Here is a 24,212-nt window from a genome sequence, read left to right as displayed (position 1 = left end):
TCTTTTTTTTATTAATTAAAACCATGTAGAGAAACATATTTTTCTAATGTTTTTATTTTATAATTATATTTTTTTTATTCTGTTGTATATACGAGTACATGACTATGTGGGGCTGCCATCTTCCCTGTGCTACATTTAAAGCATTTAGAGATATGCTTACAGCAGCTTCATGGGCCATTCACACAATGGACAGAAGACGACCCATTGACTTGTATGGGAGACTCTTCTAGGCATGCTCTGTGACCTGTACAGAGGTCATGGTGCCGGAAGGGAAATAGATGATCACAGTTTAATATCTATTGTGAATGGTGGCTCCTGTGTTATCTACATGTAGGTGATGCCTTTCAGTGTAATCCTGCCTGTTATGTTAGTGAGACGACTACTGAAAAGTTCTCTTTACAAAACAAAGTATCAGCACATTAAGCTCTGTGGTCAGTGTGAAATACAGTCCGCTGTCAGCGAGGAAGCAGATGGCGCTATCCGTATTGCAGCAGCCGAGGTTGGTACTGCAGGCATAACTCTCACTGTCCTGGACAACCCTTTTTAAAGGAGTTGTCTCATGAAAGGATTTACCTGTCATGCAGACACCCCAGCCGTGGTTCCTCCCTAAGTAAATAGTAGTGGGTGGCCATGTCAACGTCTACCATTCAGGACAAGCCACAGCTGGGGTGTCTGTATGAAACTTAAAGCCTGTAATGAGACAATCCCTTTAATTTTCCTACGGAGAGAAAACAACTTTGACCACTGCAAAAAGTTACCTTTTTTTTTACTTATCGGCAAACATTCAATGAATTTACAAGTCATGGTAATGCTATGATTTTACAGTCACTCGCTGGTGTTGCCAAGGAGCTCTAGCCTAACTATACTGGAAAGCCTTTCCTTCTCCGCATACGTTTACTCAACAGTTGTACTGACCAAATGATACTTGGGTCAGTTTACAAAAGAAAGGCTGGCAATGCATTGTAACATAGGACAATGGAGCTTGCTTGTATTGATGCACAACAGTAATATCCTTCTAACCACATTCCTTTACAGTCAAAGGTTAAAAAAAAACCTTAGAAAAAAAAAGGAGGGAAACATTACAGCAATGGAAACAAGAACCGACTCTGCTTTCTGTACGCAATGCTATCAAAGCCATATGATGATGATGATGATGATGATAGCAATGATTGTTCAGGACTACATTTCTTTAAATCTGTTTTAATTGCCTTATTCTTTTTCAGGACACTTGGATATTCATCAAGAGCTTGAGGATTTGGTTGCAGAGTTTCTCAATACAGAAGCGGCTATGGTATTTAGTATGGGGTTTGCTACAAACTCAACAAACATTCCGGCGCTGGTTGGCAAGGTATGTGTTCATAGGAATATGTAGAAAATGATTCAATAGTACTTAACTCCTCTAGAAATACAATATTGTATGTACTCGAGTATAAGCCGACTTCTTCAGCACATTTTTTTTAATGCTGAAAAAGTCCACCTTGACTTATACTCGAGTGAGTGTCCCGAAAAATTTTTAAAAATCTATACTTACCTCTCAGACGCTGCCGGGGGTTTGGCACGTCCAGTTGCTTGGGTCCCAGCACCCCCCGCAGTGATTTTCAGGGAAGGACTTTAAATATAAGCCATTCCCTGGAAATCATCCCTAGTTGTAGTAAAAAATGTTAAAAAATCTATACTTGCCTCTGACTAAGCTTGGGCACATCTAGCCGCTTAGGTCCCGTCACTGTAATGAAGTACTTTCAGCAGGCGGGGATTTAAAATCCCCGCCTGCTGAAAGGGCTGTGTCTGATTGGCTGAGCGCTCAACCAATCACAGGCAGCACTCAGCCATTCATTGAAGCTTGATAAAGACCAGATTGCTGGTCGAAACGTCGCTATCTCTTTTATGGGAAAATAAATACATTTAATTTTTTTGCACCATTTGATGCTGCCACTTCATCTTTATTATTGAAATTCTGGGATTGGATCCACATCCTGGTGGCTGTTGCATCACCGGTTTGTCCCACCCTTATGGGGATATAAGTGCTGCTGGCGTGGTATATTTTTTCTCAGCCATTCATTGAATTTATTGAATAGCCGAGCGCTGCCTGTGATTGGCTGAGCGCTCAGACGCAGCACTTTCAGCAGATGGGGATTTTAAAGAACTTCATTACAGTGAGCCCCGGCAGCGGCGGTGAGGTAAGTATAGTTTTTTAATTTTTTTTACTACAACTAGGCCCTTTCTCTCTCCCTCTCCCCCCCCCCCCCCACTCCCCGCTGCAACCCCCCACTCACCCACGGCGCCCCCCGAATATTTTCGCCCGAGTACGGAAGTACTCGAAAATCGCGGTGCTCGGGCGAAAAAGGGGCGTGGCCGAGTAGGTTCGCTCATCTCTAGTAATGCTACATAGTGAATAATTGGCTGAGCAACTCTATCAGAGCAGAAGACATTCATTTTTGGCTGCTCTCCACCCTGGATAACAGGATGGTCCTAGCCCATAATGGAGTATTGGGGTACAGTGCATACATTGGTATATTATATTGTATAGCTTTTTATTAATTTTTTTTTGTGTAGATGGTGAAAAAAATGCAATTGAAAACTGAACGGAGCCGTGTTGGGGCTTATTTATTGCATGACAAACTGTAGTCTTTATTGCTACCATTTTAGGTGTAGATATGATTGTTTTTATCACTGTTATTGCATTTTTCAGGAAGTAAACTGAACAAAAAAAGCATTTTGCTTTAGTTTTGCTTCCTTTTTTTTTTTTTTTATAGCGTTTTCCATGTGTGATAAAAAGTGTGCTCAATTTACTTTATGGGTCGTGAATGATGCATGAGGCGATACCAAACGTTTTTTTTTCTTAAACAGAAAAGTGCGCAAAAGTTTTTTCTTTTTTTTACTTTAACCTTTTTTCTTTGGAGGAGATTGTTACCTATTTCTATGTTTTTGTAGGGGACTTGAACTTGCAGTCTTGTACTGCAGTGCATTATCTATATTCTTTACTATTACAAACCACGGCAGACCCGACACTATTGACTGGCATCAGTTTGTCATGGCAACGCATCGGCCCTCCATAATTACATGTTGGAAGGCAGATGACGTCACAGAGGGAGCTCCCTCCCCATGTTAATTCCTACTGCGGCATGTAAGGGGTTTATGGCAGGTATTGACGTTCTCAACAATCCTTTCTCTGTCAGTCATAAACGACTCCCACTGCCGATGGTACAGGCTCGGAGCATCTACATGCTGTAAATATAAATCATTGCACAGCAGCCTCTTCCATCCCATGACATATATGTATGTCATGGGGCAAGAAGGGGTTAATGTTAAAGAATATTAACAGTCTGGTCACAAAAAAAGTCACATTGGGAGAATTCCTGTCTCATCAGTTAAAGGGACAATACGCATACATTAAATAGTGTATTAGGACTAGAATATTGGGTCTGGTACCACAACCAGACCATGTAGGGCTATCATTGGGCTTTATTTAAATTGAGGTATTTAATGGGGTTGTCGGGTTACAAGACCATCCCACTGCAATAGTATTGTCGGCATTAAAACCATAAACTGAGGCATACTTGCCCCTCTGCAGCCGCCGGTATCCAGCACTGCAGATCTATGTTCCCAATGATTGTGTCACAGGAAATTGAGTGACCGCTGCAGCCAATCAAAAGGCTGCAGCATCGCATTCCTGAACTTTTGGCATCATGGCGATTTAGGATGTGAGTTCCGATGTAAGGAGAATGAGCAGTAATGCTTCAGCTTATTGCGTTAATAATAGGCAGTGCTATTGCGATGGGTAATCTCTTTTGACTAATTTTTAATTTTTCTTTTTTTCTATACCTGATTTTATTTTTTCCAACTTTTATAATTTTGCATTTGAAGCAATCAGATTAGAATCTTTAGCTGTGGTCACACAATGAGGTGAGGAGTTACCCAGAGATGTCTATAAATATACTGCCTACACGCTCAAACAATAAAATATAAACAACCACACTAATTAGTGATGACAACATGTGAAGATTTCCCACAGCGACGATGTTATTCTCCACGGAAGCTTAAAAATACTACATAGAATTGGCGATGGATTGCTGTTTAGCAGAGTGATCATTTTTACTTCTATTAATAGTGACATAATGGGACCAACAAATATTTTTCTTCTTTCTAAAAAGTTATTAAAACGGGTGAAAAACTTCTTACAAGTCTAGATCTGTCCTCTGCCCCCTGTAAGCGTTATGTAGTGTTGTCCTAGATAGAAAAATAGTGCCAGGTGCCAGAATAGAGTTGGTAGCTGCAGTTTGCACGTTAATGTGCAGATCAATTTTTTTTTTTACCTGTAGTAAGTGAATTTGCATTGTGTATGTGTTTGTTTGTGTGTGTGTGTGTGTGTGTGTGTGTGTGTGTATACCTAATAATAAATAAATATATGTAATTATGTATGTGTATGTATTTATAGTTGTTTGCTTTTACACTTCTTGCATGTTTAACCCGTTCCAATTTTCTTGCTTGTATCATTGGGGGACACAGCAAAGACTGCGGGATATAGCTACTGCCACTAGGAGACGACACTAAGCACAAGAAGTGTTAGCTCCGCCCTCTGGCTATATCCCTCTTGCCGACACCAGGCTAATCAGTGTTTAGCTTAGTGTCTCCTAGGAGGACGGTCTCGCCCGTAAGGGCGGAAGAAAGGGCCAGGGCTAAACGACGACGCAGGTCTCTCCCCTTCAAACCCAGAGATTGAGGAGGGCGAACAGCCTGGAATTGTTCAGACTGTTGCTGCCCGGCCCGCCTCAGAAGAAAAGGAGGCACATCCAGAATTTTTCTGCATGAGGCCCGCCAGCAAGAGCCCCCCCGTATGGTGCCAAGGGTCCGCATCCCCTACCCATGGGAGTAGGCGATGTCGCAGGGGAAGGCTGCTGGAGCTGGGGAGTCGCTACTTTTCAGGAGTCAGGAGGGCAGGGGTGAGTATGCGCTGGTGTGCCCCTTTTTTTTCTCCTCCCTGTCTCCTGTGAAGGCTGCGCTGCTAGACCAGCCAGGCTGGGGGCACCCAGTGAGTCCCAGGTTTTGCGCAGTACGACGCAGCAATGCGTAGGCGCACCCCAAAGAAGGCAGAGGGCCCAGTGGTGGACCTGCAGTGGCAGGGCAAAATAACCTATTGGGAAGTCTACCCAGACAGCGGGGTAGACTTCCTTGGCAAGAGGGTACCTGAATGGGCTCTGTCTGGCGGCTAGAGTACTCTCCTTCCGCGCTCTCTGTGGAGGGGGGACCCGGTAGTTACCTGGCGGCAGTGTCGGTGGCATGGCTGGCACGGCATCTCCCCGGCAGTGCAGTCCTCCAGGGGGGGCATGGCTTAGCGACGCTCGGAGTGGATTCCACCCCTGCATGACGCGGAGAGGCGTGGCTCCACTCTCTGTGAGACTAGGTCGGCCTCGCTTGTTAGTCACGCCCCAGTAGACGGGGGGCGTGTCTACGGCAGCGTCGGGCGGCGTGCTTCTACCGCCCCATCTGTAATAGAGTGGGGCGTGGCCCCGGTAACATGAGGGGGGTGTATGTTCATAGCGTCGGGCGCGGCACACTGCAGCCGCTCCATCTTAAGGACGGTCCTGAAGGATGGTTGAGCCGGAATGGGCGCTGCCTTGGCACATAGTGGGGCGGGGGCCTGGCTCTAGCGGCATTCAGTGCACGCCGAGCCCCCCTATGCTTTGAGGAAGGGGCTGTGGCCCCAAGCAGATCAAGCCCCTTATACTAAGGGGAGGAGGTGTGAGCAGCCTATCGGGAGATAACGCGCCTCGGTTTAAAGCTGCCCTACTTTTCCTCTCCTTGCTGCTTTCTGCTCCTTCAACTGAACAAACAGTTCTCAAGAAGTTTCTTCAGCGTGTACGGCACTCCAGCCTCTGGGCCCTGCAGCTCCCCAAACCTCATCCGGACCAAGGGTAAGCTCTGCCTGACGGCTAGCTTCCCCCCGCTGTGTATCCTTCCTGCGGGCAGTTTGCACAATAGTTGGATTTAGTGGGTATTGCAGACTACTCTGTAGAATTCCCAGCACCATGTGCGACCCCAGAGTTCAGGAGTCTGAACCGGGAACAGCAGGAGTAATGCATTTTGCTTGCTCTCGCTGTAATTTGAAATTTGCATGCGGACAGCTGGAGCCCTTTTGTAAAGACTGTTCCCTTGCTAAACAAGGGCACCACCTCCATCCAGCCCTCACCTATGGTTGAGCCGGAATGGGCCCGCTCCTTGTCTCTTGCAGTGTCTGATCTCACCCGGGCGTCTGGTGTGATTCTAGATAGGCTGGATTGCGGAATCCTCTCGCAGGATGCTTCCGGTACACATTAGGGAGGCAGAGATGGCTCGCATGGCTGTCGTCGATGGAAGCGGGATAGGCCCTCAGGCTCACAGCTGTCTTCCCGGTCACCATCCTCCTCATCGCTTTTGCGTTCCTCAGGTACGAGGTCGGGGCGGTTGTCAGGAGAGGAAGATTGTTCAGAGGAGGAGTGGTCAGAATCCTCAGTTTTTGATACAGAGGAGGAGCAGGTTCCCAAGTTTTTGGCGATGGTGGAAAGCTTAGTAGTGGCAGTACGAGATAAGTTTCAGCTCACTGAGCAGGAGCCCCAAACATCTGGGATGTCCTTTTCATTTAGGCAGCCTAGACACTCCCTGAAAACTTTTCCATCCCATGAGGATTTTGACAAAATCCTGTCTAAGGAATGGAAGGTGCCTGATAGACGTCTTTTCCAAGCTGGGTTATTTGGATGGAAAGTACCCTTTTTCGCAGGAGCTGGTGGAAAAGTGGTCGGCTTCTCCCGTAGTTGATCCACCAGTTTCTCACCTGGCAAAACATACAGTTCTGCCTATGGCAAATTCCTGTTCCCTCAGGGACCCCAGAGATCAAAAGCTCGAGTCTTTGGCAAAGACTGTGTTTGAAGCAGCAGGTTCAGCCCTTAGATCTGTATTTGCCTCATCCTGGGTCAGTAAAGCTATTACTGATAGGGCAAAGCGATTACGTGAGGGATCCTTGAGGGGGCATCTCCGGGGTATCTGGCAGACATGGCGCAGCAAATCGAACAAGCAGGCATGTTTCTCTGTGAAGCCTCTATGGATACGGCCAAATTGGTAGCACGGGCTTCCGCTGCCTCTGTAGCGACTCGCCAGAGTCTGTGATTAAAGTCTTGGGATGCGAATGCTTCCTCCAAAGGATCACTGATCAGCATTCCCTTCGTAGGATCTCATCTCTTCGGCACCAAGCTAGATGAGCTCCTTTTGGAGGCCACAAGGGTAAAAAGTTCTCACTTACCACAGAATCGTCCCAAGCAATCATTCTCACAGCAGAGGCGGTTTCGTTTTCGCTCCTTTCGACTCCTCGCAGGTCAGAGAGAAGGAAGGCCCCTCAGGAGCGGGAACAAAAGGACGGACCATCGTTCAAGCCAAAGTCATCTTGGCAGTCGGGTCCCCAGTCTACAAAGGTCTCCAAGCCCTCGGCATGAGGAACTGCCCCCACCCGCCTTGGAAAGGGTGGGTGGCTGGCTTTCCCAGTTCAGCCAGGTGTGGCTGGCTCAGGTCGTGTTCACCTGGGTCCGGGAGGTCGTATCCAGGGGTTATGCCATCAAGTTCTTGGTCCACCCACATGATTGCTTCTTTCGGTCCAGAACTCCGAGGGATCCAGGAAAGTCCACTGCCTTTCTGCAGGCGGTCCACGCCCTCTATTCACAGGGGGTGATTGTGCGGGTTCCACCTGATCAACATTTCACAGGGTTCTACTCCAACCTTTTTGTGGTGCCCAAAAAGGATGGATCCGACTGACCGGTTCTGGATCTAAAGAAGCTAAACCAATTTGTGAAACTGCGACATTTCCGCATGGAATCGACATGGGCCGTCATCGCGTCCATGGAACCAGGAGAGTTCCCCTCCTCAATAGATATCCGGGATGCGTATTTGCATATCCCCCATTCGTCCGGCGCACCAGCGTTTTCTCCGATTCATGGTCCAGGAGGAGCACTTTCAGTTCACAGCATTACCATTCGGGCTGGCAACGGCTCCCAGGGTATTTACAAAGGTCCTAGCGGCGGTAATGGCGATCTTACATTCCAGGGGGATTGTTATCATGCAATATCTGGACGACATCCTGGTGAAGGCCCCGACCCGGCAGGACAACCTGGAGAGCCTGCACGTCACCATGGATACACTAACCAGATTCGGTTGGTTGATAAATCACCAGAAGTCGTCACTGGTACCGTCGCAACGCATGAAATATTTTGGGGGGGTGTTTCGACACTTTATGGGGCCGAGTGGTTCTCCGGCAGCAAAGTGCCTGCTTCTTCAGAGGCAGATACGCTCTCTAGTGTCCCGACGACCGGTATCGATCCAGTATGCGATGAAAGTCCTGGGTCTGATGGTCTCTTCCTTCGAGGCGATTGCCTTTGCCCAGTTCCATGCCTGCCCCTTGCAGTGGACGATACTGTCAAGATGGGACAGATCGGCGCGCTCCCTTGATCAGAAGATAAGGATTTCACCAGGGATACAGCAATTTCTTCAATGGTGGCTGGACTCGCCGTGCATTCAGTAGGGCAGGTTCTTGCTACAGACGCCAGTATGACAGGCTGGGGATGCACACTATGGAATCTAGTGGCACAGGGGACCTGGTCCAGGCAGGAATTCGCTCTCCCAATAAATGTGTTGGAGCTGCGGGCAGTTTTCCGGCCTTACAGCACTTTGCACTTCAGCTGGAGGGAGCTCCGGTGCAGATCCAGTCGGACAATGCGACCGCCATCGCATATATAAATCATCAAGAGGGGTCATGAAGGAAGTGGAAAGAATCCTGTCATGGGCCAAGGATTATCCCCCTGCGATATCAGCAGTCTTTGTTCCAGGAGTGTAAAATTGGGTAGCCGATTTCCTCAGCAGGAAAGCGGTAGACCCAGGGGAATGGGGGCTACATCCCGAGGTTTTTCAGGATGTGTGTCAAAGATGGGGTCAGCCAGATGTCGATCTGATGGCGTCTCGCTTCAACCAGAAACTTCCAATCTATCTGGCCAGATCAAGGGACCCCAGAGCACTAGCAGCAGATGCACTGACGGCCCCATGGACGGGGTTTCACTATCCCTATGTATTTCCACTAGTACCTCCCATTCCCCGGATACTCGGGAGAATCAGGAAGGAAGGGCTACCAGTGATTCTCATAGCTCCAGACTGGCCTCGAAGGACATGGTACGCGGAGCTCGTTGACCTGCTGGCAGACACTCCCTGGCGCCTCCCCCTGCAAAAAGATCTCCTCTCTCACGGACCCCTCTACCACTCGAATATCCATGCTACGTTTAATGGCATGGCGGTTGAGGCCGCGGTACTGAGAGCACGGGGTTTCTCAGACGCGGTCATCCAAACAATGATCAGGGCCCAGAAACCTTCTTTGTTAAGAGTATATCATCGGGTATGGAAGGGGTTTATCCATTGGTGTGAACAGAAAGGGGTCCACCCGATGCGTTTTTCTTTGGCCCGCATTCTGTCCTTCCTCCAGGACGGATTGGACATGGGGCTGAGCCCCAGTTCCCTCAAGGGACAGATATTGGCCTTGTCGATCCCTTTTTAGCACCCTTTAGCTTCCAGATTGGCTGTTCGCACTTTCTTGCAGGGATTTACTCATACTGCACCTCCGTTTCGCTCACCGGTACCACCCTGAGACTTAAAGTTGGTTCTGGACGCCCTACAGGCTCATCCGTTTGAACCGTTGACGGAGATACCGTGGCAGATATTGTCCTGGAAAGTAGCCTTTCTGGTGGCAATTACTTCCCTCCGTAGGGTCTCTGAGATTGCGGCGCTGTCAGCAAAAACACCCTTTATGGTTTTTCACCAGGATAAGGTGGTATTGCATCCGGTGCAGTCTTTCCTCCCTAAGGTGGTGTCAGCCTTCCACATCAATGAGGACATTGTGCTGCCATCATTCTGCCCAACTGCAGTTCACCCAAAGGGACGGGCTCTGCACACCTTAGACCTAGTCCGAGCCCTGAGGATTTACTTGGATCAGACCTCGTCATTCCAACTCTCTGATTCCCTATTTGTGATACCGGAGGGTCTGAGACGTGGTCTTGCGGCCTCAAAAGTGACTATTGCATGCTGGATTAGTTTGGCGGTGGTGGAGGCTTACCGGGCTAAGGGTGAGACACCGCCATTTCAGGTGAGGGCACACTCTGCTAGTGCCGTTGGGGCTTCATGGGCGGTCTGTCATGGTGCTACCTGGGCATCCCTACACACCATTTCTAAGTTCTATCAAATTCATACATTCGCATCAGCCAACACTTCTCTGGGTCGAAAGGTTTTACAGACGGCTGTAAACTGACCGCATGCATTTATGGTTTATTTTTGTCTCACTCTCGGGGACTGCTGTTGGACATCCCACGGTCTTTGCTGTGTTCCCCAGTGACACGAGCGAGAAAAGAGGATTTTTTACTCACGGTAAAATCTCTTTCTCGTCTCGTCATTGGGGGACACAGCACCCACCCCTCTTTTTGCTTTATATGACACAGTTTGTTGTCCTGACCAGGACCCAGGTTCTGTATGTTGCTCATGGTACTGTCTTTTCGTTAGTTATGGGTTTTTCTGTCATATTACTAACTGTTGTCGTCTCTCTGTTCCTGCATGGCTGCTCCTACTGCTGGCATACAAACTGATTAGCCGGGTGTCGGCAGGAGGGATATAGCCAGAGGACGGAGCTAACACTTCTTGTGCTTAGTGTCGCCTCCTGGTGGCAGTAGCTATATCCCACAGTCTTTGCTGTGTCCCCCAATGACGAGACGAAAAAGAGCTTTTACGATGAGTAAAAAATCCTCTTTCTACCAACCACATACTCCTCTTCCAAGAAACAATCAGGGCCCTATCTGCTGGCTAAAGCCAGCACTACAATAGGTACCACATTGGGCAGGCTATGACAGCCGAGTGGTTGAGCAACTACATTTAAAAAAAAAACAATCAGACGTCTTTAGAAACCAGAGCTGTAAAGGCTAAATCATAATGTCGGAAGATGTCAGACGTTGGATCGGAAAGGGGTAATGCATCCTAAATTGGTTGTCTCACAACAAGTTCCAATGTGCATTTGTCATATTCTTGCATGTGGACATCAGATGAGGGACCCCTTTCTATTGGCAGAATGGAGAACCACTCTGAAACAGCATCTCTTTCTCTGGTGGACCAGGTGCATCTATAATGTCCATTATAAAGGGTCCGGTATGTCATTACAGGGTAATGTGTGCCACAGAGGATTCTCCAGCATTAGACAAATATGGCTGCTATGCTATGGAAACATTATACCTGTCCATGGGTCATGTTAAATTATTGCAGCTCCACTCCATTGTGTTGAATGATGCTGAGCAGTACTGATTAGCGAATCCAAACTGCTAAAAGTTTGGTTTGATGTGAGCCCAAATCTTGGCAGTTCATCTCCGCCAAAAGCATTAAAATTCTTCTCCTCCTTTTCCCTACGTTTCCTCCTTTTTTTTTTTTCTTCATTAGCTTTGCCTTAAAAATAACTCAAAATATTCTCATTGGAAAGTAATTCCATGAGTATATCACTTTTTCTGTAGAGAAGTTTTTTTTCTTTACTTACTTTCTCTAAGCTTAAGCTCAAAGTATGTCCCAAAGCTGCATTGCTTTTGAATTGGAGAATTAAATTTCAATTCATATTTTCTATCCTGTGGATAGAGGATACGTTCCTGATTGGTGAGGTCCAACAACCGGGATCCCCAATGATTACAAGAACGGGGGACCCATTTCATCGCAGGATGAATGGGGGGTAACTGATAATGTTGGTCAAGCATACATGCTGCTGATGCATTCGTATCTTTGGAATTCCAGAGTACTATGCTTGGCTATCCTTCTCTATCCTGTCAATAGGATTTTGCAAAGTTTTATAATTACTCCTATTATTTTTTCCAATTATAAAGCAATGCAGCTTTGGAGCATACTTCCTCTGATCAAATTATCTTAAAGGCTATGCACACTTTTAGGGGACAGTTTTTTTTTTTTTCTCACTTAAAGAAGCTGTGAAAAACTGTAAACAGCTGACCATATCTTAAAACAAACAACAAACAATACCCACCCCATCAAGTAAGCAGCACAATGGCTCCCACAGCTCTTTGGTTATCTGTTTACAGCAGAAGCCAGGTGACGACTACTGCCGGTCATCCGTCACGGTGCAACACCCCAGAAGGGTGACCCTGGATACTTGGCTAACATGAAGAGCTTCCCTTCCTCCGGTCTGCAGCAGCTGTCATTGGCTCCCATAGGAGTCTATGGCAGTGGCCAAATTCTGGACGGGAAAGATAATGCCAGGACTATCTTTCCGGCCCAGCGTAAAAGCGCCCGATGCTATATTGGCCAGCTGGGTGCTTTTACGCCGTGAGAATATGCCTGTGTAATCTGATGCATTGAAATCCAATGCATCAGATAGTAGCATATATCAGCCAGCCGTGAAAATGGCGGCTGATATACGCTTCTGTGAATAAGCCCTTAAAATGAGAAGAAAATTACCCCCTCCCCCTTTCTCCCTCCCCCCACCCCCACCCCTCCTCTCCAAGGTGTCCATCGCCTTAAAGTCAAAGGAAGCAAAAATAACGGACCTACACAAAAAGTGTTTCAAGCCTGTTAATACATTTGGTGACTCTTCAGGCCGCCCATGCACCAAATTTGAGTTGGCGTAAATTATAGTAAATCTGACTGGCTGTGAGAGGCCATGACACCTAATGCTAAGTCCCACCCATTTTTTCGGGCTAGCACAGAGAACCAAACAGTTGCACATTTTTGCGCAAGTTGGCATGTGCCATGATGTGTGACCTTTCTGGTGCACAGCGATTAATTATTGTGCCCTATGGTGTTAGGATTCTCAGTGAACGCATGGATCCTTGAGCTGCATCCAGGATGGCACTGACTAAACTGAGGGGCAGAGAAGTAAAGGATCCCAAAGCATGCTCCAATTGATTTCAATGGCAATTAAACTTGATTAAATATTAAATTTTACACGTGTAATACACAACACAAATGCGTTTCTGTGAATAAGCCCTTACTGTGATGTGTTTTGATATGTCATTTTTTGCTAACAGTCATTTGTAATAGGACATAAGCAAAACTATTATTTTCCATAGAACAAAAATGTTTCTGGATCCAAAGTTTCAAGAGCTACACCCTGATATTGTAGGAGTGCCTTAGTGTTTGGGTAAACTTTTATTTCCTGCAGAACATTCCTAATGTGGATCCAACTGTGATGTTTCCTCTGATTGTATCACTATAAAAGGGATCAGAATTGTAGATACGGTTTGCTTGCAATTATTTAATTTGGCCATGGCTGGTGTTTGGGGTTGATGTCAAGTGAAGAAGTAACATACGAAGAGTCTTTTACAAACAAGGCTTATTAATACAATGTTTGTTGACTGAAAGGTTTCATAGAATTTTCTATTCTTTCCATAACAATCAGTGAGTAATGCTATAAAAGTGAAAATACAGGAAGGACGAGGCTACACAAGTGATACACTATCAATTTCGCAATCAAAAACAATAGCGATTTCTGGAACAAAACAATAGATAAATACAAACACTTAATAGAAATGTTTACACATCCCTGCTAAAATGCCAGGTTTTGTCACATAAAAAAATCCAACAAAAGATGAATCTTTTCAAATTCACTTCTACCTTCAATGTGACCCGTTATCTGTACAATTCCACTGAAAAACCAACTGAAATCATTTGGGGTGGAAAAATTTACAATAGCAAAACTATAATAATGTGGTTGCATAAGTGTGAACACCCTCTTGTGTTTGTGGGTGTGGTTGTGTTCAGATTTAGCCAATCACATTTAAATTAATGTCACATAGAGTTATAGAATGGTAGAGTTGGAAGGGACCTCTAGGATCATCGGGTCCAGCCACCTACTCAGGGCAGGATTTACTAAATCATCCCAGACAGATATTTATCCAGCCTTTGTTTGAACACTTCCATTTAACCCCTTAATGACGCGGCCATTTTTCGTTTTCCATTTTCGTTTTTTCCTCCCCCCTTTAAAAAAATCATAACTCCTTTATTTATCCATCCACGTCACTGTATGAGGGCTTGTTTTTTGTGGGATGAGTTGTATTTTTCAATGGTGCTATTTAAAGTACCATATAATGTACTGAAAAACTTTTAAAAAATTCTAAGTGGAGTAAAATGGAAAAAAACCGACATTTTGCCATCTTTTAGTATGTCTTGCTTCTACGGCGCACAAATGGCAACAAAAACGACATGATAACTTTATTCTATGGGTCGGTACGATTACTACGATGCCAAACTTGTTTAGGTTTTTTTTTACTATACTCCTCCTTTTTTTTTTTAAAGACATAAAATTTTTTTCAATTATTTTCTGTCGTCATTTTGTGCGCGCGATAACTTTTTTATTTTTCCGTCGACGTAGTTGAGCAAGGTCTCATTTTTTGCGGGATGTCCTGTAGTTTCTGATAGTACCATTTTGGAATACATATGACTTTTTGATCGCTTTTTATTGCGTTTTTTCTTGGAGACAGGGTAACTAAAAAAGTGCATTTCTGGCGTTCTTCATTTTTTGTTTCGGACGACGTTCACCGTGCGGGAAAAATTATGTGCTACTTTGATAGATCGGACTTTTACGGACGCGGCGATATCAAATACATATTTTTAATTTATTATTTAGATTTTTTAATAATAGATATGGCAAAAGGGGGGTGATTTAAACTTTTACAACTTTTTTTTTTTTTCAATTAAAAAAAAACTTTATTGATTCTTTTTTTTACTTTACTTTGAAGTCCCCCTGGGGGACTTTAAGATGCGATGCTTTGATCGCTCCTGCAGTATGACGTAATGCTATAGCATTACGTCATACTGCTTTTTGACAGGCAGCCTATGAAGCCACCCCACGGGGACGGCTTGATAGGCAGTCTGCTAAGGCAGCCCTGGGGCCTTTCATTAGGCCCCCGGCTGCCATGATACGTGCAAGGCTCCCCCGATCTCACCGCGGGGGGGCCGCGCGGGACCCCCGAACATCGTTCGGGGGATTTAAATGCCGCTGTCAGAATTGACAGCGGCGTTTAAATGGTTAATAGCCGCGATCGGCCGCGCGGCCGCTCGCGGCTATTGCCCACGGGTGTCAGCTGTTATAAACAGCTGATGCCCGCACTGTATGAAGAGAGGTTGCCACGCAACCTCTCTTCATACATACCCCGACGCTCCATGACGTACCAGGTACGTCATTGGTCGTTAAGGGGTTAAGGAGAACTCACCACCCCCCGTGGTAACCTGTTCCACTCACTGATCACCCTCATTGTCAGAAAGTTGTTTTTTTTTTACATCTAATTTGTGTCTCCTCCCTTTCAGTTTCATCCCGTTGCTTCTAGTCTTTCCTTGTGCAGATGAGAATAGGGCTGATCCCTCTGCACTGTGACAGCCTTACAGATATTTGTAGGCAGCTATTAAGTTTCCTCTCAGCCTTCTTTTTGGCAAGCTAAACATTCCCAGATCCTTTAACCGTTCCTCATAGGACATGATTAGCAGGCTGCTCACCATCTTGGTAACTCTTCTCTGAACTTTCTCCAGTTTGTCTGTCTTTTTTTAAAGTGGGGTGCCCAGAACTGGACACAGTATTCCAGATGACGTCTGACTAAGGAAGAGTAGAGGGGGATAATTACCTCACTTGAACTAGACTCTATGCTTCTCTTAATACATCCCAGAATTGTGTTTGCCTTTTTGGCTGCTGCATCACATTGTTGACTCATGTTCAGTGTATGATCTATTAGTATACCCAAGTCTTTTTCACATGTGCTGCTGCTTAGCTCAATTCCTCCCATTCTGTATGTGCCTTTTTCATTTAGTCACTACATAGCTGTCATTATTTAAAGTGATTCTCATTTCCCCCATATAAAGTTTAGCTCTTCTAGTAGGATTTTCCTTACATTTTCATAGTTGCATTTTTCAGCACAAGCCCTAGAGAGCTTACAGCACATCAAAGGGATCTGATTGTTGACAGGTATCAGTCAGGAGAGGAGGACCAAATAAATTTCCAAGACATTACATATACCATGGAATACAGTGACTACGTCATCAAGACATGGATTAAATTTGGCACAACAGTGACCTTACCAAGAACTGGGTGTCCCTTAAAAATTGACGAAAATGCCAGAAGAAAATTGGTCTGGGAGGCTGCCAAGAGGCCAACAGCAACATTAAAGGAGCTGCAGGAATTTTCTGGCAAGTGCTGGTTGTGTAGTGCATGTGACAACCATCTCCCATACTCTTCATATATCTGGGCTGTGGGCTACAGTGGCAAGACAGAAGCCTTTTCTAACAAAGAAAAATATATCAAACCCCGGCTATGTTTTGCCAGAATCTACATCAAGTCAGTGGGGGAACATATTATGGACTGATGAGACCAAGGCTGAACATTCTGGCCATAAATCCAAAAGGTATGTTTGGCTCAAAGCCAACCCTGTGCATCACCAAAAGATCACCATACCCGCAGTTAAGATGGTGGAGGTGTGAGGATATATATATATATTGCCATATGTTTTTTTTATGCTTTATACCTATATGCAAGTTTTATTCAATTCCAAATGAAAAAAAAACTTATGTCGCCTTACATCAGATATTCCAAGGCTTTAGAAGGCTGAGAGAGATGTTCTAGAAATTCAGAGAAGATACGGAACCAGACACAAGGCCGCGTGTACTTGGCCGATTTCCCAGAAGCGCAATATCAAGATGTTCCACTATGTACATAATTTTCACTGTCTTAGGCCGTTTTCTTAGAATTAAGTGGGTGATTCTTTGTACTGGAGTTAATTAAATACGTGATTTTCTGTACATAAGCCAGAGGCGCCTCACTGTCAGGCCGGAAATCCGGACTGCCCATATATGGTTATAAGCCCATCACCCCTTGATGGGGATGGGACAAAGGGTATAAGATCTCATGTAATCTGTAATAAAGCACGTCGGCACAGCCGAGAGCCATGTCCCGTGTGAGAAACTATACCAGACCTCCGTGTGGTGTTTTCTTCTTATCGCCGGCAGCGGGCAAGTGGGGTGGGCCTGATTGGTGCTGTACTTAGAAAGAATATATTACCCTGACAAAGGCAACATTATGCTTTGGGGCTGCTTTTCTGCTGCTGAAACTGGGGCTTTAGTCAAGGTGGAGAGAACTATGAACAGTTCCAAATATCAGCTCATTGTGGCACAAAACCTTCAGGCCTCGTGCTAAAAGGCAAATTCCTCTTTATCTTTTTAGTAGACAATGACCCAAAGCATACCTCCAAGTCAACAAAAGAATGGCTTCGCCAGAAAAAGTTTGAGGTTTTGGAATGGTCCAACCAGAGCCCACACCTGAATCCCATTGAATTCTGTGGGTTGACCTGAGGAGGGTGCTACACACGAGATGCCCTCACAATTTGACAGATTTGTAGCGCTTTTGCAAGGAAGAATGGGTAAAGATTGCCAATTTAAGATGTGCTATACTGATGGATTACTACTAGAGATGAGCGAACGCGTTCGTCCGAGCTTGATATTCGTGCGAATATTAGGGTGTTCGGGATGTTCGTTATTCGTAACGAACACCATGCGGTGTTCTGGTTACTTTCACTTCCTTCCCTGAGACGTTAGCGCGCTTTTCTGGCCAATTGAAAGACAGGGAAGGCATTACAACTTCCCCCTGCAACGTTTAAGCCCTATACCACCCCCCTGCTGTGAGTGGCTGGCGAGATCAGGTGTTCGCCTAATATAAAAGTCGGCCCCTCCCGCGGCTCGCCTCAGATGCGGTGTGAGTTAGATGAGGGACAGTGCTGTTTATACCGGAGCTGCTGTAGGGAAAGAATTGGTAGTTAGTGTAGGCTTCAAGACCCCCCAAAGGTCCTTATTAGGGCCACTGATAGCTGTGTGTTGGCTGCTGTTAGCAGTGGGATTTTTTTTTTTCTCAAAATCGCCTCTGCAGACCGTTGCACCTGGCATTAGGGACAGAAGTGCTGCATAGGCAGGGAGAGTGTTAGGAGTGAGTGTAGCCTTCAAGAACCTCAACGGTCCTTTCTAGGGCCATATTTATCCGTGTGCAGTACTGTCCAGGCTGCTGTTAGCTGTGCTGCATTTTTTTGGGGCTTCTCAAAATCGCCTCTGCAGAGCATTCCACCCTCCATTGATACTGCAGGGAAAGAATTGTATAGGCAGGGCCACAACACAGTTATTATTCATAGAATATACGCAGTGCTGCCTGTTGGTGGGAAAAAACTGAAAACAAATCTATTTGTCCAGCCTCTGTCCGTCCTAACGCCTGTGGACACGTGTGAGCTGCGTGAAAAACATTGCTAAATCATACGCACCCAGCTACGCTTTACTGCTGGCTTCGCCATTTGCTTTCCTTAATTGGGAAAAAAATACCTGCTCTGCCAGAGTTATAATAACTCTGCTACCCTCACGTTCTGTGACACATAAGCAGGGACACAGCACAGTTATTAAACTTCTCATGTTCATTGAATATACGCAGTGCTGCCTGTTGGTGGGAAAAAACTGAAAACAAATCTATTTGTCCAGCCTCTGTCCGTCCTTACGGGCGGTGGAGACGTGTGAGCTACGTGAAGAACAGTGCTAAATCATACGCACCCAGCTACGCTTTACTGCTGGCTTCGCCATTTGCTTTCCTTAATTGGGAAAAAAATACCTGCTCTCCAAGAGTTATAATAACTCTGCTACCCTCACGTTCTGTGACACATAAGCAGGGACACAGCACAGTTATTAAACTTAGATAATTCATTCACTAGAGGCAGTGGGGCCTTTCGTTTTCCAAAAAGGGCAAAAATTATATTTGGCCTGCAGTCTTGCGCCAATTTATTTCCTGCCTGTGAAATCAAATCACTGGTAATACAGCATGCTGAGGGGTAGGGGTAGGCCTAGAGGACGTGGACGCGGCCGAGGACGCGGAGGGCCAAGTCAGGGTGTGGGCACAGGCCAAGCTCCTGATCCAGGTGTGTCGCAGCCGACTACTGCGCGATTAGGAGAGAGGCACGTTTCTGGCGTCCCCACATTCATCGCCCAATTAATGGGTCCACGCGGGAGACGGTTATTAGAAAATGAGCAGTGTGAGCAGGTCCTGTCCTGGATGGCAGAAAGTGCTTCGAGCAACCTATCGTCTACCCGCAGTTCTGCGCCGTCCACTGCTGCCAATCCGAATCCTCTGTCTGCTGCTCCTCCTTCCTCCCAGCCTCCTCACTCCACTACAATAACACCTGCTCAGGAGCGGGAGCACTCCCAGGAACTGTTCTCGGGCCCCTGCTTAGATTGGGCAGCAGCGGTTCCTCTCCCACCAGAGGAGTTTATCGTCACTGATGCCCAACCATTCGAAAGTTCCCGGGGTCCGGGGGAAGAGGCTGGGGACTTCCGCCAACTGTCTCAACAACTTTCTGTGGGTCAGGAGGACGATGACGATCAGACACAGTTGTCTTGCAGTGAGGTAGTAGTAAGGGCAGTAAGTCCCAGGGAGCAGCGCACAGAGGATTCGGAGGAAGAGCAGCAGGACTATGAGGTGACTGACCCCACCTGGTGTGCAACGCTTACTCAGGAGGACAGGTCTTCAGAGGGGGAGTCAAGGGCATCAGCAGGGCAGGTTGCAAGAGGCAGTGCGGTGTCCAGGGCCAGGGGTAGAGGCAGGGCCAGACCGAATAATCCACCAAGTGTTTCCCAAAGCGCCCCCTCGCGCCATGCCACCCTGCGGAGGCCGAGGTGCTCTAAGGTCTGGCAGTTTTTCACAGAGACGCCTGACGACCGACGAACAGTGGTGTGCAACCTTTGTCGCGCAAAGCTCAGCCGGGGAGCCAACACCAACAGCCTCACCACCACCACCATGCGCAGACATATGATGGCCAAGCACCCCGCAAGGTGGGACAAAGGCCGTTCACCGCCTCCGGTTTGCACCCCTGCCTCTCCCCCTGTGCCCCAACCTGCCACTGAGATGCAACCCCCCTCTCAGGACACAGGCACTACCGCCTCATGGCCTGCACCCACACCCTCATCTCCGCTGTCCTCGGCCCCATCCAGCAGTGTAGTTCAGCGCACCGTTCAGCCGTCGCTTGCGCAAGTGTTCGAGCGCAAGCGCAAGTACGCCGCCACGCACCCGCACGCTCAAACGTTAACCGTCCGCATCGCAAAATTCATCAGCCTTGAGATGCTGCCGTATAGGGTTGTGGAAACGGAGTCCTTCAAAAGTATCATGGAGGCGGCGGCCCCGCGCTACTCAGTTCCCAGTCGCCACTACTTTTCCCGATGTGCCGTCCCAGCCCTGCACGACCACGTCTCCCGCAACATTGTGCGCGCCCTCACCAACGCGGTTACTGCCACGGTCCACTTAACTACGGACACGTGGACAAGCACAGGCGGGCAGGGCCACTACATCTCCCTGACGGCACATTGGGTGAATTTAGTGGAGGCTGGGACAGAGTCAGAGCCTGGGACCGCTCACGTCCTACCCACCCCCAGAATTGCGGGCCCCAGCTCGGTGCTGGTATCTGCGGAGGTGTATGCTTCCTCCACTAAAGCACCCCCCTCCTCCTCCTCCTCCTCCTCTGTCTCACAATCAAGATGTGTTAGCAGCAGCATGTCGCCAGCAGTCGGTGTCGCGCGGTGTGGCAGCACAGCGGTGGGCAAGCGTCAGCAGGCCGTGCTGAAACTACTCAGCTTAGGCGATAAGAGGCACACGGCCCACGAACTGCTGCAGGGTCTGACACAGCAGACCGACCGCTGGCTTGCGCCGCTGAGCCTCCAACCGGGCATGGTCGTGTGTGACAACGGGCGTAACCTGGTGGCGGCTCTGCAGCTCGGCAGCCTCACGCACGTGCCATGCCTGGCCCACGTCTTTAATTTGGTGGTTCAGCGCTTTCTGAAAAGCTACCCACGCTTGTCAGACCTGCTCGTAAAGGCGCGCCGGCTCTGCGCACATTTCCGCAAGTCCCACACGGACGCTGCCACCCTGCGCACCCTGCAACATCACTTTAAGCTGCCAGTGCACCGACTGCTGTGCGACGTGCCCACACGGTGGAACTCTACGCTCCACATGTTGGCCAGGCTCTATGAACAGCGTAGAGCTATAGTCGAATACCAACTCCAACATGGGCGGCGCAGTGGGAGTCAGCCTCCTCAATTCCTTTCAGAAGAGTGGGCCTGGTTGGCAGACATCTGCCATGTCCTTGGTAATTTTGAGGAGTCTACCCAGGTGGTGAGCGGCGATGCTACAATCATTAGCGTCACCATTCCTCTGCTATGCATCTTGAGAAATTCCCTGCAAACCATAAAGGCAGCTGCTTTGCGCTCGGAAACGGGGGCGGGGGAAGACAGTATGCCGCTGGATAGTCAGGGCACCCTCCTGTCTATTTCTCAGCGCGTACAGGAGGAGGAGGAGGAGCATGAGGAGGATGAGGAGGAGGGGGAAGAGACAGCTTGGGCCGCTGCTGACGGTACACCGGCTGATTGCCTGTCATCCTTTCAGCGTGTATGGCCTGAGGAGGAGGAGGAGGAGGAGGAGGAGGATCCTGAAAGTGATCTTCCTAGTGAAGACAGCCATGTGTTGCGTACAGGTACCCTGGCACACATGGCTGACTTCATGTTAGGATGCCTTTCTCGTGACCCTCGCGTTGCACGCATTCTGGCCACTACGGATTACTGGGTGTACACACTGCTCGATCCACGGTATAAGGAGAACCTGCCCACTCTGATTCCCGAAGAGGAAAGGGGTTCGAGAGTGTTGCTATACCACAGGACCCTTGCGGACAAGCTGATGGTAAAATTCCCAGCCGACAGCGCTAGTGGCAGAAGGCGCAGTTCCGAGGGCCATGTTGCAGGGGATGTGCGTAGATCGAGCAGCATGTACATCCCAGCAGTGCAACAGTCTTTAAGGGCCTGGCCAGCTTTATGGCTCCCCACCAAGACTGTGTCACCGCTCCCCAGTCACGGCTGAGTCGGCGGGAGCACTGCAAAAGGATGGTGAGGGAGTACGTAGCGGATCGCACGACCATCCTTGGTGACGCCTCTGCCCCCTACAACTACTGGGTGTCGAAGCTGGACACGTGGCCTGAACTAGCCCTGTATGCCCTTGAGGTGCTTGCTTGTCCTGCGGCTAGCGTCTTGTCGGAAAGGGTGTTTAGTGCGGCTGGGGGAATCATCACAGATAAGCGTAGCCGCTTGTCAACCGACAGTGCCGACAGGCTAACACTCATCAAGATGAACAAAGGCTGGATTTCCCCAGACTTCTGTTCTCCACCAGCGGACAGCAGCGATACCTAAGCAATACGTAGGCTGCACCCGCGGATGGAAGCTACGTTCTCTCTCACCATCCAAAACGGGGACATTTCTGCTTCATCAATCTGTGTCTAATATTCCTCCTCCTCCTCCTCCTGCTCCTCCTCCTGAAACCTCACGTAATCACGCTGAACGGGCAATTTTTCTTAGGGCCACAAGGCTCACTCAAATAATTTTTCAGAACAATTTTTATAAGTTTCAATTAGCTTAAAAGCGTTGGAACTTTAACTTGAACCAATTTTTTGTTACACTGGGCTGCCTCCAGGCCTAGTTACCACTTAAGCCACATTAACCAAAGCGATTCACCTGCCATCTTGGTTGGGCATGGCCAATTTTTACTGAGGTACATTAGTACTGTTGGTACACCAATTTTTTGGGGCCCTCACCTACAGTGTAATCATAGTAATTTCTATGTTCTTCGCCTGCACTCATGGTACAGAAAGGTGTGTGGGGTTGGCCTACACTTTAGCTACATAAATGTCACTTGTGCCTTGGCTATACTAAGGCTACTGAAATGGAACTAAGACTGCGCTCCCGCTATACTGCTGCTTCAGAATTGTTACTGGGGCCTGTCTTGAGTGCTACTATTGCTTACATGGAACGAAGACTGCGCTCCCGCTATACTGCTGCTTCAGAATTGTTACTGGGGCCTGTCTTGAGTGCTACTATTGCTTACATGGAACGGACACGTGGAGAGGACACGTAGTGCCTCAAAAACATCCCCCTCCTCCTCCAACAGGGAAAACATTGTTGGCAAATGCCTTTGCATTGGTTCGTCTGGTGGCAGTCCAAGAATTTCACCTTTACCGACACTACAAGAGAGCCCCCCCACCATCCCCCCGCCACGGCCCACTTAATCCTGGCCACATTCCGAAAACCAACAAAATACAACCGTGGTACTAGGTCCGCAGTCACCACCACATTACCACCAACGCGGTTACTGTTAAGGTGCATATAACCAGTCTGACTGGGGCATGCAGACACCTTGACAGAATGAATAGTGTGTGGCACATAGGTTCCCCATTGCTATGCCCACGTGTGCAGCTCCTGATGGCGGTGGCACAGGATTGTATTTCTCATTGCTTCTGTACAGCATTGTGGGCTATCGCCCCGCCCCTATTAAAGAGGGTCGCTACCTAGCCGTGCCAACCCTGTGCAGTGTGTGCCTGCGGTCCCTCGTCGTGGCAGACGCACTTCTAAATAGACATGAGGGTGGTGTGGCATGAGGGCAGCTGAAGGCTGCGCAGGGACAGTTTGGTGTGCGCTGTGGGGGGGAGGGGGTGCGGTTGGGCAGCATGTAACTCAGGAGAAGTGGCAGTGGAGTGTCATGCAGGCAGTGATTGTGCTTTGTTGGAGGTAGTGTGGTGCTTAGCAAAGGTATGCCATGCTAATGAGCGCTTTTCAGAAGTAAAAGTTGTTGGGAGGGGGGGGGGGCCCACTCTTGCCGCTATTGTGGCTTAATAGTGGGACCTGTGAACTTAGGATGCAGCCCAACATGTAGCCCCTCGCCTGCCCTATCCGTCACTGTGTCATTCCCATCACTTTCCTGAATTGCCCAGATTTTCACACATGAAAACCTTAGCGAGCATCGGCGAAATACAAAAATGTTCTGGTCGCCCATTGACTTCAATGGGGTTCGTTGTTCGAAACGAACCCTCGAGCATCACGGGAAGTTCGTTACGAATAACGAACACCCGAACATTTTGGTGTTCGCTCATCTCTAATTACTACCCCAAAACACTGAATGCTGTCATAAAGTCAAAGGGTTCACCAACAGAGTATTAGTTTTTAGGGTGTGCATGTTTATGCAACCACATTTTTTTTTGTTTTGCTTTGTTGTTTTTTTATTTTTAAACCCTAAATTATTTGTTTTTTCAATGGAATTGTATAGATAATTGGCCTCATTGAAGGTGGAAATCAATCTG

The 24,212-nt window shown here is 47.7% G+C and overlaps 1 protein-coding gene across 1 annotated transcript in view; it reads left to right on the top strand.

Annotated features, from left to right (window-relative positions):
• LOC136620702 (serine palmitoyltransferase 3-like) overlaps positions 1–24,212 on the top strand; it is an 80,152-nt gene that overhangs the window by 23,078 nt on the left and 32,862 nt on the right. Inside the window, exon 5 of the mRNA XM_066595634.1 lies at positions 1,224–1,348. Within this exon, the coding sequence (XP_066451731.1) occupies positions 1,224–1,348 (125 nt within the window). The remainder of the gene's footprint in view (positions 1–1,223; positions 1,349–24,212) is intronic.

Source organism: Eleutherodactylus coqui, chromosome 3 (genome assembly GCF_035609145.1).
Source record: "Eleutherodactylus coqui strain aEleCoq1 chromosome 3, aEleCoq1.hap1, whole genome shotgun sequence".
In the NCBI taxonomy this organism is placed as follows: domain Eukaryota; kingdom Metazoa; phylum Chordata; class Amphibia; order Anura; family Eleutherodactylidae; genus Eleutherodactylus; species Eleutherodactylus coqui.
The sequence above is the reverse complement of the archived record's forward strand: the minus strand, read 5'-3'. Positions and strand labels throughout refer to the sequence as shown.